Source organism: Urocampus carinirostris, chromosome 18, assembly GCF_059441175.1.
Source record: "Urocampus carinirostris isolate Australia breed hairy pipefish chromosome 18, RoL_Ucar_1.0, whole genome shotgun sequence".
Taxonomy (NCBI): Eukaryota; Metazoa; Chordata; class Actinopteri; order Syngnathiformes; family Syngnathidae; genus Urocampus; species Urocampus carinirostris.
Window position 1 is genome coordinate 18,751,302 of NC_142366.1, and position 18,446 is coordinate 18,769,747.

The 18,446-nt window shown below is 39.4% G+C and overlaps 1 protein-coding gene across 2 annotated transcripts in view; it reads left to right on the top strand.

Moving 5' to 3' along the window:
* Positions 1 to 18,446, top strand: part of pola1 (polymerase (DNA directed), alpha 1) — a 113,402-nt gene that overhangs the window by 25,795 nt on the left and 69,161 nt on the right. For both annotated transcript variants that reach the window (XM_088322554.1, XM_088322553.1), the window contains exons 21-26: positions 500 to 629; positions 708 to 827; positions 2,323 to 2,413; positions 3,261 to 3,385; positions 3,495 to 3,644; positions 4,865 to 4,987. In XM_088322554.1, coding sequence (XP_088178680.1) covers positions 500 to 629; positions 708 to 827; positions 2,323 to 2,413; positions 3,261 to 3,385; positions 3,495 to 3,644; positions 4,865 to 4,987 — 739 coding nt within the window. The remainder of the gene's footprint in view (positions 1 to 499; positions 630 to 707; positions 828 to 2,322; positions 2,414 to 3,260; positions 3,386 to 3,494; positions 3,645 to 4,864; positions 4,988 to 18,446) is intronic.

The window sequence follows — 18,446 nt, forward strand, 5'->3', positions numbered from 1 at the left end:
GGACCACAGGTTCGATTCCTGGCCCCTTCGAGTTGAATGTCAAACTTTCCTAGGACCCTGAACTCTTAATGCCCCTGATATGCAGGTAGGCGCTTTCCATGGCTTACTCTGCCATCAGTGTTTGTCTGTGTGAATGGGTCAAATGTGAAGTGCATTGTAAACCTCTTTGGAGGTCCTCAGTGACTGGTGAAAGCGCTATGCAAATGCGGTCTGTTTATCATTTTCTGACTTTTGTTCCGTGAAGAATCCAGAGATGTTGTTTGAGGGGTTATTTTGTGGCTTTCTGGAAAACAATACATTTTTACATTTGGGCTCTCCTGCAATTTCCACACTTTTTCTGTTACAAACTGACCCCCTGGCCCCTCATCAGAGGATGGAAAAGTTACGTGGCCCTCACAGGAAAAGGTTTGGGGTTCCTGCTATGGTTGATATCCCCATTGTTTTTGACATTGATCTATTATTACGTTACCTCGTTTAACCCGAAGACACTGTGTCACAGCGATTCCCCCCATCTCCTCTACCTGCTGGAATTGACATGGACCGACGCCAAGCTGATCCTCCAAATAATGTGTGAACTCAACGTGTTGCCGTTGGCCCTGCAGATCACCAACATTGCTGGCAACATTATGGTAACGCCGGATTCTGTTTCACACTGACATTGTTTCAAAAACGGTCAAGCGTCATAATCGAATGATCTTCCCCCGTAGTCTCGCACTCTGATGGGCGGTCGCTCCGAAAGGAACGAGTTCCTGTTGCTTCACGCGTTCCACGACAAGAACTACATCGTCCCGGACAAACCGTCCTTCAAAAAACTGCAGATGGACACGGTAAGACCTAAAACACACAGGCATATTAATCTTTCTTTGGGTTTTGTTTGCATATGTGTGTTCAATGTTTCCCATAGAACTTTGTGAGACCCTGGTTGGGGCACAGTCCAGGGGGATGCTTGTTCCGAATAATATTTTGTCCGTTTTAAATCCGAACTCATCGATCTTGTGAATTTTTAGAGCAAAATCAAAAAGATGGATCTTTGATGAATGTGTGCCCTTGTAAACCATTGTATCATAACTACACTAGTTATGGAAGGCAGTAACGCAGCAAACAAGTCACTCCCACAAACCCTGGGAAAAGAGACAGGAGTTCTATGCAAAATGAATCCACTCGTCATCTAATTACACTAAAATAACTAGTTTCGTTCTGATGCCATTATTTTAACATATCGTATTGTAAACTGACCAAGTTACCAATATGAGTTTCAAATTCAATTCCATTTAAACTCATCTTTGATTTGGTGACTAACAGTATTAAATGTCAGTACCGCTGCTTTTGCGATTGCTGCCGTGACAGGATGCCGGTTCTTCTTTGACAGTTTACACGAGGTTATTGTAACTTACGATTTAGGAGCTACTGTTAAGTGGTTTCCTGCCTGAACAAATTTTTGTAATGACTTAGAATGGCGGTGCCGTGGTTTTTGCATTGTGTTGAATATGCCAGAAGTGCAATGAGGCGCTGTGTGCCCGGCGCCTCACCATGTTTTTTTTCTGGATGCCGATAGTTCAAATGTTCAAAACTTGGGGAAAACGCGATGCTCGTCAATGTCACATTTTACTTGGCTGTCTAATCACAGTGCTAGGGGGGGCGGGACAAATACCGCAAAAACTTAGTGGTTTTTTTTTGCAAGTGAGAGTGCGCGCTTTAGCCCGGGGGAAGTCCCCTCTGGAGCAAGATTCTGACTGATAGAGATCCATCCATCCATCCATTATCTGCACCACTTATCCTCAGTAGGGTCGCGGGGGTGCTGGAGTCCATCTCAGCTATCTTTAGGCAGTGGGCAGGGGACACCCTGAACTGGTTGCCAGCCAGTCGCAGGGCACACAGAGACAGACAAATTACTCGCTCATTCACACCTAGGGAAAATTTGAAACAGCCAATTAACCTGACATGCATGTTTTTAGAATGTGGGAAGAAACCGGAGTGCCCGGAGGAAACCCACGAAAGCACTGGGAGAACATGCAAACTCCATACAGGAAGGTTTGATCTCATGACCTCAGAACTGTGCTGGACACGTGCAAACCACTGAGCCGCTGTGCTTCCCACTGATAGAGATGTTACACAAATACACACCATGACGTTTGCGATCATTGATGTAATGAGGAATGTAAATGTTGTTTTTGATTTACTACGCATTTATATATGTTTGATATTATACTTTTTAACAATACAAGTTTATGAGACTGACAAGCCTAATTAAACCCAAGTGGTCGCCTAATCCTTTTATGTATGGGAATTACTGTGTGTGTTAAACACGAGCATTTTTCCCAGCATGATGGAGAAGAAGATGCCGATAATGGCAAAGGGAAGCGTAAGAAGAAGGCTGCCTACGCTGGAGGGCTTGTGCTGGACCCGAAAGTTGGTGCGTGAGCTTTCTTTTTTACGTTCTACTAGTGCTGCCACAGGATAAAGATATTTAAAGACCATCTCAATTTTCAGTAGTTACTGTGTTTATTGTGTATAACGCACATTTGTTTTTTACTTTCAAAAGAATTTCTAATGTGTGACTGTGCGTTATACATGAGCTCTTACAGTAGTGTATTACCGTACATGTGCAACGAATAGGCAGTCAAAAATATTGCTGAATGCAACCACATCTCTCAAGCCACATGACGGAACACTGCCGAATTGTACTCCACAGTATGTTAAATTTAAAATGTATTTTTAATTGCATTAATTTCCCTTGTGTTGTGCTCGGTGGCCTTGTGGGAAGGGCGCCCGCTCCGAGACTGGGAGGTCGCTGGTTCAGGCCTCGGCCGAGTCATACCTAAGACTTACGACATTGGTACTCATTGCCTCCCTGCTTGGCGCTCGGCATTAAGGGTTGAAATTGGGGGGTTTGGTCACCTAATGACTCCCAACACAGCAGTTGGGTCTAAAATGGCGGCGCCCTGTTCGGCTGCGGCTACATCGGCTCGCTACAGTTTAATTGTGCGGGTCAGAAGTATCGACATTTCGTTCTGTATGCATGGGCACAAGAATGACAATAAAAGTAAATTCTTCTTCTTCTCATCAATTCTACCGAGTATATTTCATGGTAAATTTAAGAAAACAAATAAAAATTATATTATTCGACTTATCGTTCGAATCGACGGTAAATAGTCAACTAATAAAATAGTTGATAGTTGCGTCCTTAATTTTGACGCTATAAAAAGGGGTTTGCCTAACCCAGTTAATACATCGTTTTACTAACATCTCTCTTACTTCAGGTTTCTACGACAAGTTTGTGCTGCTGCTCGACTTCAACAGTTTGTATCCGTCCATCATACAAGAGTTTAACATCTGCTTCACCACCGTGCAGCGGGAGGCATCCAGCAAGAGAAAAAAGAGTCAGGTGTGTGCGGGGGCGGCCCGCTGTGGCTTTTAGGTTCATTTCCACTCTTCGGGTGTCAAAGCACTTAAGTGTAAAAAAAAAAAAACATGTGTTGTTTCTATGGCAACAGGACGACGAGCCCGAAGAGATCCCAGAGATTCCCGATTGTGACCTGGAAATGGGAATTTTGCCCAAGGAGATCAGGAAACTGGTGGAAAGACGCAAACATGTCAAGCAGCTGATGAAACAACAAGATGTCAACTCTGACCTTTACCTGCAGGTACACACAAAGTTGTGAATTGACTGTGTTTATGTTAAGTTTTGTTTCGCTTCTCAGCTCAAACAAAGCATTTGAAAAGACAAACATTTTTCATCTGCGGCCATGTGATATGTGATCATTTATTGACAATTTCAATTGACATGTAGTAAATGTCACTTAACTAGCTCAAGTCACGTCACACCAAAGGTAAATTTCCCTTATACGTGTATTCATTTATAATTTAATTTGATCAAATAAATAAAAACTTAAAATCACTTTTCAGGCAATAAATTGCCACTCAGAGTGAGTGCTGTGTGAAAACATTCAGTGTAAAATAAGATAATAAAATACCGTCCTTTATCCCCCGCCCAGCAAACTGAAACATGAAATACACAGACCGCACAAAGTTCAATTCCAATAAAAACAAAAATCAATCATAAAATAAGTAAACGATGATTATGGCAAGGCACAGACTTACCATGTGTGGAAATGGACCTAAAGGATGGTTATCCACTCTGATAGGCATGGGAGCAGATTAAGTCATGTTTACTTGTGACGCCCTTTATCACAAGGAGTCTCAAAGGGTTGCACAGACCACAGGTTATTGCAAACCATTATGACACCATCCCCTGATCCAAAACCTACATGAGGGCAAGGAAAAATTAAAAAAAAAAACTCAACTGAAATGAAGAAACCTTGAGAAGGGACCAAACATTAGGTAATCCCCCCCTTCCAGGATGACAAGGCTGCGGATGTTGCAATAACAAATAAAAAAACCTCACTCTACCAGTTTGGCCCAAATGAGTAAAAACTGAAATATAAAAACAACTGCAGAACAAAACATAAAAATGTGAAGTAAAAGTAAAGTAATAATACCGTATATTACACATAAATGAATTATGAGCTTGTGCTATTTATTTAATGTTTTTATTTAAAGGATTCATTTTGTTTGGTAAAAGGTGAAAAAAATATATCTCTTGTATTATGTAATAATATTTTCTCAATGTATAATTTTAACTTACACTAAACCGCTTGTCTTGACGATTAAAATGTTAAAAAAAAAGAATGTATTATAAAAATAAGGGTAAAAATATACCAAATAAAGACTGTGCAACTCTGACTAATCAATCATTGCACAAACACGGTAATATATTACCGTAAAACCTTGTGTTTACCCAAACACCAATACAGTACATTTTAACAGGTGTTTAGTAAGACCCTGCTTGTGCATCTTTCTCCAGTACGACATCCGCCAGAAGGCGCTGAAGCTAACTGCGAACAGTATGTACGGCTGCTTGGGATTTAGCTTCAGTCGCTTTTATGCCAAACCACTAGCGGCGCTCGTCACACACAAGGGCAGGGAGGTAAGTGACAACAGTTAATACACAATAGAAGGATCCTGTTTCATCGGGCACAATTCTTATATGGGACTGCCTCAGGAAATCTGAATATTGTGATAGTTAATGCAATTCAAAAAATAGAAAAATGGCATACGTTCTTGATTCATAGCAAATCAACTGAATTGCTGCAAACCTTTAATTATTTAAATACAGACGCTGCCTTACTTATGAACGAGAGGTTCCGGGACGATCGTTCGTAAGTTGAATTTGTTCGTAAGTAGCTTCAGTGATAAATTTTGTTACGGAATGTATGTTTAAGGTTTATATAAGTATGTTTAAGAGTTGTATAAGTAACCTTTATTGTTTTGCACTAAAAAAATTAACATTTTATAAAATAATACGCTCTATAAAGATAAAGTTGAGTTTAACTTACTTTTGGAAGATGCGCTGCAAGAGTTAGGCGACCTCCTTCGTGGTAAAAAAGTGGCCGAAAAAAAGCGATCCAACCATTTTCTCAACCGCATCAATCTTTCTTATTCCACTTTCATTTCAAATGAAACGGCTTGCCTCTTCTTTACACTTTACACCAACCATATTGAATGGATGCACGAGATATTAAACAATAAAAATGTCAAAGTTCTTAGCGCGCTGGAGATACAGTGTAGAATGTTTACACACGAACTAGCAAGAGGAAGCGGAATTCTTCAGGGTGGATGCTGGGTGACCTCTCACAGTGCAACGTGGCAGAAGAAGCACGACAGTACTGTCCTCTACACGGATAAAGGTGCACACAATACAAAATCTAACTTACAGCAATGTGCGGATATTTTTCGACATCCTGTAAAAAATCTACCGATGGTCGTAAGTAGGGGAGCGTCTGTAGTGCATTTTCTTAATATCTTAATATATCCAGATGACATGATTAAGAAATCTATCCCAATATTCAAATTTTCTGAGGCAGTCCTGTTTGTCATTTTTTTCTTGTGCACTAAAACATTTGCATTGGCGGTGTCCCGTTTGCTACCTTTTACTGACTTTGCCAATTCAGTTGAACTTCACATAATACATGAACTGTTATAGAAAATACAGTTTTAATCCAAATAGAATCGTACTTTAATTAGGCAAAGTAATGGATAGAGCCTTGTCCTTTAAACAGTGCGCTATGAGACCTTGTCCAGTGTGCCGCGGTAAATACCTCAATTTTATCTGCTGTTTTTCAACATATTTGTTTTCTTTTAGTGTTTAGCTTAGTAACTGTTGCATTCATTTATATCAGTAGTAGGCAGCAGATTTTTTATTTTATTTTGCACACATTTTTGCTTACTAGGTAGTTAAGGAAAATATCTTACCTTATTTTGTTTAATTATGCTGTTTAAGATGGCACTACATACAAATAAATGAGATACGGTAAAGAATATTGTACATTATTTTGCTGATTTGAATTATATTCTTATTTTACTAAAAACACTATCTGTTTGAACTCAGTCAAAAAATTGAACTGCTCATGTTTTTCAAATATTTTTCTACAAAAAAAGATGAAAAGGTAGTAAAGTTGCATATTATAGCAAAACGATTAACCAAAATAAATAGTCTTATTACGTTCTGATCCACAGTGACCAGAAAAACATGATACTTTCAATTTAGAAAACATGACAATTTAAGATATAAAACAACAAACTGGATTGAACATTAAACTGGTGTCAAGAATACAATTTTAAATATTTTCGACGGACAATACGCTTTGATTTTGTTCTGGTGAGAAAAATATGCCCTGGCTCAAAAAAGGGTGGGTAACCAAATAGAGAATTGTATAGTGATCAATGTATGTTAAAAACAATTGTCCACAAGAGGGCAGCGCTCCTTCATATGTCAACTCTGCTATCCTTGCTACTTTTTGAATCCACACCTCTTTGACTCGTTTTTATAAATCCTCAAATGAATATCCATCTAGTCTTATCTAAGTATCGTATATTATAAGCTCCAGAGAAAATCTCCATGTTAAATCTGTTGTAATGAGCTCTTTCAACACGCTTTAAAGGGGCAACCCGGGTGCTCACAAGCTCACTAAATAGGTGCGAAGAGACGTGCCCTGCGTGACATAAACAGCTAGATGTGGTATTGTAATTGAATATCGCACACATACACGCACACATCGTTTCCACTCCACTGGGAGCAGGCACGTTCATTCACGGATCCCGATGGACAGAAAGCCTGGTCAATGGTCAAAGTCGTTGAAAAGTTCCAACTACTGAGACCCCAAAGTGACCAAAATGCCCTGCTTTTCCTTTTTTTAAAAAATTTTTTCTCGTAAATGAAAGAGAGAAATGAATACAAAATTTAAAAAAGAAGGATGAGGAGAAAAAAGAGGGAATAGGTAGTAAAACAGAAATCAGAAAGAAAAATAGGAAAAATAAAAAATTAAAAGTGGGAAAAAGAAAAACGAAAAATCAAAGGAAAAAAGAAGCAAAAAGACACAAAAGAAGAAAGAAATGTGGGCAAAAAGAATGAATATGTGAAATGAAAAGGGCACAAAAAGAAAGCTTGAACCCTCCTCTTCATTCTGATAAAAAAGTATGCTTCTATCTTTTACAATTGTGTAGTAAACAATAGTTGAATGTTGCAAAAGTTCTTAAATACTCGTTCCTTCAAAAGAACTTGACACTTGACTTTTTGTAAAATGATACATTTCAAACGGAACTTTCACTTTGAGCCCTTTTTCTGATATATTTGTAATGCCTCCAATATCAAAACAATGCTTTCCATAAGCACACAGGCACCTTGCTTGCAACATAGCATTTTATTGCAAGAACACTGAACTTATTCATGAACTTTACAAGAACTTTTTAACCCCTGCTGTTTCCGGTGACATCATCACCTGATTCAGTTCACCATGGCGAGCACGGACATGCACTAAACGTCATCCCTCTCTTCCCCAATGATGATGAAGTCACTTCTTCGTCATCCTTTTAAAAATAGATATGGCTTTGAAGCGTTACTAGTCCGTACTGATATATTCACTTTTCTCAACACTGTGTATATTCAGCTGCCGAGTATGCTGCTATACGGTGTCATACAGAAAGCAAAACTTGGCTTGATGTGTTTTGAAAAAAGATCTGATCAAAGCTACTCCTGCCATTTAGTTGTGGTTTATCACACTGAAATCATTCCTAGGGGGTTCATAATCACTGGAGAGTTGTGCCAAAGACAGTTTAATGTAAATGGTAAATGGTTTGCATTTATATAGCGCTTTTCAAGTCAATGAAGACTTCCCAAAGCGCTTTACATTGTGCTTCACACTCACACACCAATGGCGGCCGTGCAGCTATGCAAGGCGCCAACCTGCTTATTGGTGGCATTAGGGATTCAGTGCCCAAGGACACTTCGACATATAACACGAAGGAGCTGGAAATTGAACCTGCGATCTCTTGATCCCAAGACGAGCGCTCTACCTCCTGAGCTAATGCCGCCCTATTTTAGAAAACAATGTATTTTTTATGTCTTGGCATGTTTTGACATTGCTTCTGAAAACATTTATTCATTATGGCGCTGAATGAGTTAAACAAAAAACTTTTTACTTGAGAATTAAGCATTTATTTTACATAAAATGAGCCTTACCTAAAGGGAGCTGACGCAATTATTCCATCTTGCTGCTACGGGTACCCCAGAACTTCAAAAAGGCTGGGCAAAAGAAGGACATCGAAAAGGTTCATTTTGGTCACTAAGTTTTGTAGATTGTATCCTTAGTTCTTTGTTTTGGTGTTTTAAAGCGATTGCTAGCTGCTAGTCCAATATTACAGTGTCCCTCAAAGCTGAAACAAATTGTAAAAAATTGTTTTCGATGGCAAAGAATCCCTAATGTTTCAAGATGTATATTAATCGAATGATAATCACCATTTTTTTTTTTTACTTCATAACATACATTGAAGTTGCATTTCCAGCCGCTCGTTGGAACTAAGCCGGTAGAAGTGATTGCTGAGCATGGGTGTGACTAAATTGGAGTTAATATCGTTAAGAATTCTTGGAGTTCTGACATCATATATCTGTCAGCCAAGCACTTCTCAGTAGTTTCCGACTGCAGCGAGACAGAAAGGCCAGCTGGCATTTATAAGCAGCATCCTGATGTATTTGCGGCCGTCGCCGTTCGCACCTCCGCCCCCGTTTTAATCGTCACATTTGCACTCTACTTTGGTGCGGTGATTTAGGAGGCTTTTTTATTTTCGCAGCGGTGACACGCGCACCTCCGTCTTAAGTGCAAATCCGAGTCGAGCTCAGCTGTACATTTCGGCGGGGACTACTTTTCCCTTGTTTGTCGATTGGCTCTTTTCTTTCTCAGTCTGGGTTTAAATCTGATGGAGACTGAGGATTCTAGAGTTGATGACTACGGTTTCGGATGCAGGGGTGTTAAGAAAGGATGACCTGTTTTAAGGTCGCCTTTATCAGGTCCCTTTCGAATTTCATTGACACTTTGTGTAATGACAATAAAGGCGTTCTATTCTATTCCTCTATAAACATTTCTATTGTTTTATTTTTTCATTTTGATCTTTCTGTACAGTAATCCCGCGGTTATTGCAGTCAACGGGGACCAGAACCCTACGCATAAAAGAGAAAATCCACGAAGTAGCGTCGAACTTTCGTAAGAGCCCCTTAGGGTAGAACTCACCCTGATTTAACATCCTTACCAATTGAGAGTACAGACTTACTCATGACCATTCCACTTACGAAAAACGATAGATATGATATCCAGACATTGCTGTAAGTTGGATTTTGTATTCTGGGCACCTTTTTCCGAGTAGAGGACAGTACTCTAGTGCTTCTTTCCGCCAAGACTGGCGGTGGCGCTGTGAGAGGTCACCCAGCATCCACCCCAAAGAAGAATTCCGCTTCCTCTTCCTAGTTTGTGTGTAGACATACTATACTGTATATCAAGTGCGCTTAGAACTTTGACGTTTTTATTGTTTAATATTGCATGCATCCATTCAAAATGTTTGATGTAAAGAAGAGGCGAGCCGGTTCTTCTGAAATGATAGTGTAATAAGAAAGCTTGATGCGGGTGAGAAAATGGTCGGAACTCTATTTTTCGGCCACTTTTTACCACGGAGAAGGAAATTGCCTAACTGCGCATCTTCCAAAAGTGAGTCAAACTTAACTTTATTTATATTTATAGAGCATATTATTTTATGAAATGTTTATTTTTAGTACAAAACAATACAGCCTTAAACTTACTTATATAAACCTTAAACAATGAAATGAAAATGAAATGATCTGCATTTATATAGCCTTTTTCAAGTCAATGACTTCCCAAAGCGCTTTACAATGTGCTCCACATTTCCCAATAGCGGCCTTGCAGCCATGTAAGGCGCTAACCTGCTCATTAGGGGTATTAGGGGTTCAGTGTCTTACCCAAGGACACTTCGACATGTAACACAGACGAGCCGGGATTCGAGCCGGGATCCCTTGATCCCAAGACGAGCGCTCTACCTCCTGAGCTACTGCCTCCCCAAATACAAACCAAATATAACACTGAAGCAACTTACGAAAACACATTAACTTACGAACAATCGTCTCGTTCATAAGTAGGGCAGCGTCTGTAGTAATAAGCCATGATCAGCAATATATAAATAATTAAAGGTTTGCAGCCTTTCAGTTTATTTGCGATGAATCCAGAACGTATGCCATTATCTCATTCGAAAGTGCCACAGGATCGCAGTCGAATAAACGGACTTTCAGTTTGAGAAAGAAGATTTAGAGAGCGGCCGGCTAGCTGCACACTAGCATAGGGTATCTTTGAGTTAAGCCAGGTCTCCATGAGTTGTAGCTCCAGGTCATCCGTTTCATGGGTCCCCTAAAATCCGGCGTGTCTTCTACAAAACAAGGTTAAGTCTCGTGTGCGCTTTGTAGTATGGAATTCACTGTAGTCACACAGAAACAGACTGCACATGATCGGGATCTCCTAAGGATTCCCGCGTCTAACTCGGGGAAACGATCTGCGAGCCGAGCCAAATGATCCGAAACCTGAAGGAAGGACTTCGGGGGGCAGTAATATTTACTTAGACTTGATTACAAGCGCACACATTCACACGGGATGGCTTTAACCTTCACCCACACCGTGACCTCCCGGCACCCTCGCCGCCGTTACCCGAGCTCGCATCTATCCTTCGCCGTGCATGCCATCCAATAACGTCAACGCCAAGCTCCCATCACTCCATTTTTAAACCCAAGGACAGAGACTCAATTACAAGTTCTCCCCCACCCCACCAAAACACGCGCGTGCACGCGCACCACCGCGCACCTGTTAAAGGTTGTCATGTTTGCTGGCAAAATGTCAAAGGTCAGACCAATATGCATTCCAAAACAATCAGCAGCTTCCAGCGGGCTGCGTTGTTTACATCCCCTGATTAGGGCGACCGCACTGTTACTTTTTATAATCAGTAGCCGAACGCTACTCCAAAAAAAAAAAAAAAGGGTCTAATGAAAGGCAAAGTTAAAAGTGAAGTGCTTGGTTTTGTGGCGCCTCGCAGGCACTTAATTTGCAGCGAGTAACAACATTAACACCAAGGCAGAAAATTAGAAAATTAACACTGGCGAACCGATCTCAGTTGATCTCCCCTTTTATATGATGTTGCATTTCATGATGAACTAGCGTGCACAGATAAATAGGTAGTGATAGAGCTCTTGCCACTCAATAACCACCCAAAAGTGCCCTTCATTAAAATAATAGGGGGGGATCAAATCATTTTTGTGGTTAAAAGGTTTTTTTTTGTTTTTTTTTTCAAAATATTTGGCCATATCTTACAGAGAATTTCTACATTTTACTTGGTTTACATCAGGTATGTAAAACATGTGGGCTGGATTCTCAGACTGTTGTATGATTTCATCCGGCCTGCCATGAATTTCAGAATACGCTGCCCAAAATCGTTCGTAAGTTGAATTTGTTCGTAAGTTGCTTCAGTGCCATATTTTGTATGTCTGGGGTTTATATAAGACTTTTTAAGGCTTGCATAAGTAATCTGTATTGTTTTGTACTAAAAAATAAACATCTCATGAAATAATATGCTCTATAAAGACAAATCAAGTTTAACTTACCTTTGGAAGATGAGCTTCAAGAGCATTAAGCTTTCTTATTCCACTTTCATTTCAAAAGAAACAGCTCGCCGCAAAAGATTAAATTACTGTATTGTGAACGATGTCATGTTCAAATTTGCACCTTGCTGTCCTTTCTTAAAGGGACAGTGTGTTTTTATTAGCGCCTCCCAGTGGTAAAAAATATACTTAACAAAAAACAGTGATTTAATTAAGCAAAAACTACATCATGTGAACATTCAGTTTTTTAGAAATATTTGCAGGTTGAGAAAATTACTAAGCTTTTTTTAACAAAACATAGGCCTCACCTAAAGGGAGCTGATGTAATTGTCATCTTGCTGCTACGGGCATCCAAAAACTTCAAAAGGGCTGTATTTCAGTGGCATCAAGCTTTCTTATTCCACTTTCATTTCAAAAGAATCAGCTCGCCTCTTCTTTACACTTTACACCAACCATATAGAAAGGCTGCATGAGATATTAAACAATAAAAAAGTCAAAGTTCTGAGCGCGCTGGAGATACAGTATAGAATGTTTACACACAATACTAGGAAGAGGAAGCAGATTTTTTTTTCTCCGGGTGGATGCTGGCTGACCTCTCACAGCGCCACACGACAGTAGCTGCGGGAAGAAGCACCACAGTGTTGTCCTGTACTCAGGAAAGGTGCACACAAAATCTGATTTACAGCAATGTCCGGATATTTTTCGACATTCCGGAAAAAAATGTCTTTATCTACCGTTCTACGTAAGTTGAATGGTCGTAATTAGGATAGCGTCTGTATGTCAAAAAAGAAACAAGTCTCTAGGTCACTTCTATCAGAAGTTGTGATTTTTTTTTTTTTTAAATAATTGCAAACCAAATGCTTCTTCTGGCTGCTAGAGCACAAAAAAGGACATACTATCTGCTTAGGTAGGCCCATTTTAGTAGTTTTATCTCATGTAGTCTAATCTTATTGCCCCATCCTCTGCTAAAACCTTGAATTTGTATTCTATCAGTATTCATTTCAAACCAGTACGACAATTAGGGCAGAAATATTCTCAAAGCTCCTAGTTTTGGTAGCATGTTGAGTTGGTTCAGGTGTAAAACTGCATTCACTCAACTGGTAAAATAAACCTGTTAATGCATTCATTGCCAAACATGAAAACATTTTTTCCTATTGTTTGTGAATAAATGTATCGTGTCATCCCTGATTATAATATGTTGGCTGAAAAAAATATGGTAAGCTAAAAATTTGGAATTGATATTCCTTTCCTGATCTGGCCCTCCTGAGAACAGAAAGTCTGGATTTGGCTCCAGACCCAAATTGAGTTTGACATCAACAATTTACATAAAGAAAAAAAAAGGAAAACAAGATTAAATTACTGTATTGTGAACGATGTTGTCATGTTCAAAATTGCACTTTGCTGTCCTTTCTTAAAGGGAAAGTGTGTTTTTATTAGCGCCTCCCAGTGGTAAAAAAATATACTTTAAAAAAGCTAGTGATGATTTTAAGCAAAAACTACATCATGTGAACATGCAGTTTTTTAGAAAAATTTGCAGGTTGAGAAAATTATTAAGCATTTATTTAACAAGACATAAGCCTCACCTAAAGGGAGCTGATGTAATTGTCATCTTGCTGCTACGGGCATCCAAAAACTTCCAAATGGCTGAATTTCAGTGACTGGTGACATCGTATGGAGACATATTTATTTATCAAAAGTCAAAACGTTATGGGGTTAAGGTACTGTACATTTTTAAAACTTTCTATGTACCGTCTTCCTTTGTAAATATCTCATGTTTCAATGTGAGCACTTGCGGCCTATAGTCAGGTGAGGCTTATGTATGTACAAAATATTTTTTTCTTTGAAAAAGGCTTCTAATCAGGTGTGTATCGATTGTAATCCTGAAGTGTAAAATGTTGCAAGAAAATGATTTCATAATTTTCTAAAATGAAGTCAAGGCAAAATTTGTGAAAATGAAATTGAAATATAACACTCATAGGGGAATGTTTTACTCTTTGAGCACCAGCCGCCAAAAACGTCTGCACATGACACGATTATATATCATATATAATTAGTACTTGTACATATTTCACGCGTGACACGACGGACCGTCTGGCCATTACTCATAGGACAATAAATGTCTTCCTGGTGTGACAAATGCATTTAGCGGCCAATTATAACCACTTGTTGTCTGTGTTTCATATAACTCTTCCTCTGCGGCCAACGTTCTTTTGGCCGACATACAAAAGGACCCAAAATAACGTCAAGGGCTTGAGCGGGACATCAATCTGCGGCCGACCCGCAGCTCTGTAATCCTAAACCTCCACCTTCCTCTTAATACCAGAACCCACACTCCCCCCTTCTTCATCCTCACACTTCTTAATACCCACACATACCAGGACATGACTTGCCCACAACAAATTGTCCACCGACAAAGGACAGAGTACGCACACATGTACGAAATGCAGCCAAAAACGGGCAAACCTAAATATGTTCTTAAAGGCGCACATTTAACATTTTACTCTCAGCGCACATCTAGCGCCCACCACATGGGGAATTTGGCGTGCCCCTGCACACCTGCCACCGTTTTCTGTTTTGCGCTTGAGTTGTTTACGTCCCGTGTCTTTTAAGATGGCGATAACAAATACAAGCACATGCCTAGGACTGCGACGAAAGAAAATGTCAATGAGTGCTGCGTTTCGTAAAATATGAGCTCTATATTTCTAGAGAACAGCGCCAGGGCAACCATACTGTTTAAAATAGTGCCAGATTGTTGTCTTTGGTGGTTGCCGCAGTAACGGACCAAATTGCATTTGCTTATTATCGTTCCTCGAGGGTTAAAGGACACTTCAGCGACCTGGCATTAATGGCACTGATAAGGAATTCAATTGAATATACTTTTTTTAATAGCACAGCGGGTTGGTGGTCAGCGCACGGTACGGTGTGGAGGTTCAGGGTTCAAGTCCAGCTATCGCAGCCTCCCTGTGTGGAGTTTGTATGTTCTCCCCGTGCCTACGTGGGTTTCCCCCAGGCACTCCGGTTTCCTCCCACATTCTAAAAACATGCATGTCAGGTTAATTGCCCTTCCACATTAAACTCATAGTACTGGTTTCCATGGTTACCTGTAGCAGGAGGAGCCTCCCGTGCGGACTCGAATACAGCACCTTCATCATCTAATAGCTGTTGTTTTTTGGTGTAAAGTGTCGGACGGCTAGATAGTTTTTCCTTAGTAATTTAGAATACACTATTCTTTTTTCTGAAATTTGGAGTGGCTTGTTTTGTTTGTATTAACATTGGACAAAAGGTTTTGCATCACTTGAGACTTTCATATTTTTCTTGTGAAACAATCTTTGCGGAGATGACATTGCCTTCTTTGCTTTTGTGACATATTTAAGGATCACTGGCTCTTTGTTTGGTAAAAGACCTGCATTTCGTATATTTTTATATCCATATTTAGATGATGTATGCATAACGCATATTTTTACCTGAAAAAAGAACTTAGTTACTATAGTATATTACCGTATTTGTGCAATGATTGATTAGTCAAAAAATATTGCTGAAAGCAATTGAGCATGAGTTGCTAGACATAATGATATTAATAATGATAATATATTTGACTTCGAAGCTCCTTTCAGGACACCCAAGTTCGCTCTACACAGAATATCAAACAAGAATAAATCAATTAATAAATACCAAATAAAACAAAGTAGTTTAAATAAAACAGGGCGGAATGTGAAGCAGATAATAATGAATGGACCTGTCTTAAGAAGTGTGTTTTGAGTCCGAATTTGAAAGTGGACATGGTGGCGGAATTCCAGAAGTCAGGTGGTAATGAGATCCAGAGCTGGGGGGCAGAGTGGCTGAAAGCTTTGCTTCCCATGGAGCTGAGATGAGCAATGGGTATAGTGGGAAAGGAGGAAGATCTGAGGGTGCGAGATGGCATGGCAATAGGAAAACTTAAGAAAAGGCAAGTTATGGTCTCATTATCACGCACATTTTTTAACTACTATATGAATAATGTTGGCAGAAACATAGACTAATTTATTTTAAAGGGTATCATAAATATTTCTCGATGTCACTGTGGTCTTTTGTATTTGGAGCTAAAAATGGTCGTAGGGGCACCATTTCCTGTAATGTTTTTTAAGCCAATACAGCCCGGTGGTGCGCATCCCTCTCCAGGCCAACAATGTGTTATAGAAAAGAGAATTTCGCTGTTTTCCATATTGCATCACGGAAACCATAATAATAAGCCGCACCGTATCTGTGACAGAAGTGTTTAAAATGTAGCAAAAGAGTAGCGGCTTTTTGTACAGAAAATGTGCGGAAATCTTTTATCAGCTATTGTCACACTGTCAAACAGGTCATTATTATTTTTTACGTTTCCTCGTCTTAGAGATGGTTGTTCCAGGTGTTTGTATGTGTTTGTCAGTTGATGTGGAAACGAGGGCCGCATGTTTCCATGGTCGTCTTGCACCTCTTAAAGAGTTGGCTTTACTCCGGACTTAACAAATAGTCACATGGGAGCAAGGTTGCTATTTTGGCTCCATTAGCTGGCTGTAGTAGCTGACGCTCAAGCGGGACAAGATTTCCACATCCTAACTGTCACTCCGGTGACATTTGCTAATAAGGCCGTTTGAGGCGAGACTAATGGCCTGGGTAGGACTTTACAGTGTATTATTCCGATGTCTGCTGCATCTGTTGAGGGACAATAACGCAGGACTATTTCTCAATGGCCCAATAAAGTAGTTTCTTTTATTTAGGGCTTGGGGATTAATAACATGTATTGATTAATCTGACTTTTTTTAATTGACAATACAAAAATTGATGGAAGTACTGTAATTTAAAAGTTTAAATCTATTTATTCCAAAGTTTTGCTGCACATTAAAAGCTTTGGCTCAAGTGTCAGAATGCTGGAGATGATGGTCTAAAAGACCAGTTAAGAACAATAATCAAAAAGATCATTGAGGTGAGCCAGAATCAAGAAAAGGCTTGCTTTGCACAAGCAATGAATGTCATGTATGTATTTAAAAGTTCATTTTAGGGGTCGAAACCCTACAGCAGTGTTTTTCAACCAGTCTGCCGGTGGACCTTGTCTAGTGTGCCGAAGAAAATTGCCCAATTTACTACAGACGCTGCCCTACTTAAGAACAAGATAGGTTCCGGACAATCGTTCGTGAGTTGAATTGGTTCGTAAGTTGCTTCAGTGCTACATTTTGTATGTTTAAGGCTTGTATAAGTAACCTGTATTGTTTTGTACCAAAAAATAAACATTTCATAAAATAATACGCTATATAAAGTTAAGTTTAGCTTACTTTTGGAAGATGAGCTTCATAAGTTAGAGGACTTCCTCCTCCGTGGTAAATAGTGGCCCAAAAAAAAAAGAGATACTACCATTTTCTCAACCGCATCAATCTTTTTTTTATTCCACATTCATGTCAAAAGAAACTGCTCGCCTCTTCTTTACACTTTATACCAACCATATTGAATGAATGCATGAGATATTACCAATAAAAAGTAAATAAGGGAGCATCTGTATACCAAATATATAATTATATATAGATAAAGTATTACAAAGTGCTAAGCTTTGAGGGGACTTCGTCAGATTCTTCAGTAATAGACAATGCATAATGTTTTTGGAGCTATTAATATAATTAAAACGAGTCCAATAAGGATCATTTTTGCTTCCTTCACTTTTTTTTTCTTTTTTTTTTTAAGTTCCTTTTTGTCCTCCGTATTGCAATATATCTTGAACTGTTTCTGGGCTCAATGTGCTGCTGCGGACCTAAGAATATTTTTGTTTTCCATTTAATACTTGATCTGTTTTTAAGTTTGAGACCCTGGAGGAGACCATGCCAGGGTTTTTATTTGGCACTCCTGAATCCTACTAACTAAAAATACCTTATCCATTATGAATAATGATGTTCAATATTCATTATCTCTTGTATAAAATGAAACCCTAAAATGAAACCCTAATTCTGATAAATGTGTTGAACCCTGCTTTATTTTATTTCGTCTTCACCAACAGTCATCATATCATCTCAACTTCATTGAGCCACTTTTAAATGATAAAGGCGGTTTAATCATTTTCGTCTGGGCACTTAATCGTCGGGGATAAATCAGCAGTTTGGACATGGAACATTGCTTATTTGCTCAGCGGCTCCCGGTTGACTTTTCCCATTGTCAGCGGCAAGACTGGAATGTGTCCATTACATCTGCCAGCACCCTGTATTGTAATTGAGTGCGCTCATTATTGTCATTGTGGAGTTATTTACAATGATTGCCGGTATTTGCGATCCGAGCCGGTATTAAATCAGAACATGCACAACTTTGGCATCTTTCCTGGTAGGTGTGTGTTTTGGGCATAAAGCTCTGGTTCCTTTGTGTGCACAAATGCTCAAATTAGCAATAAAAGCGATAGATATTT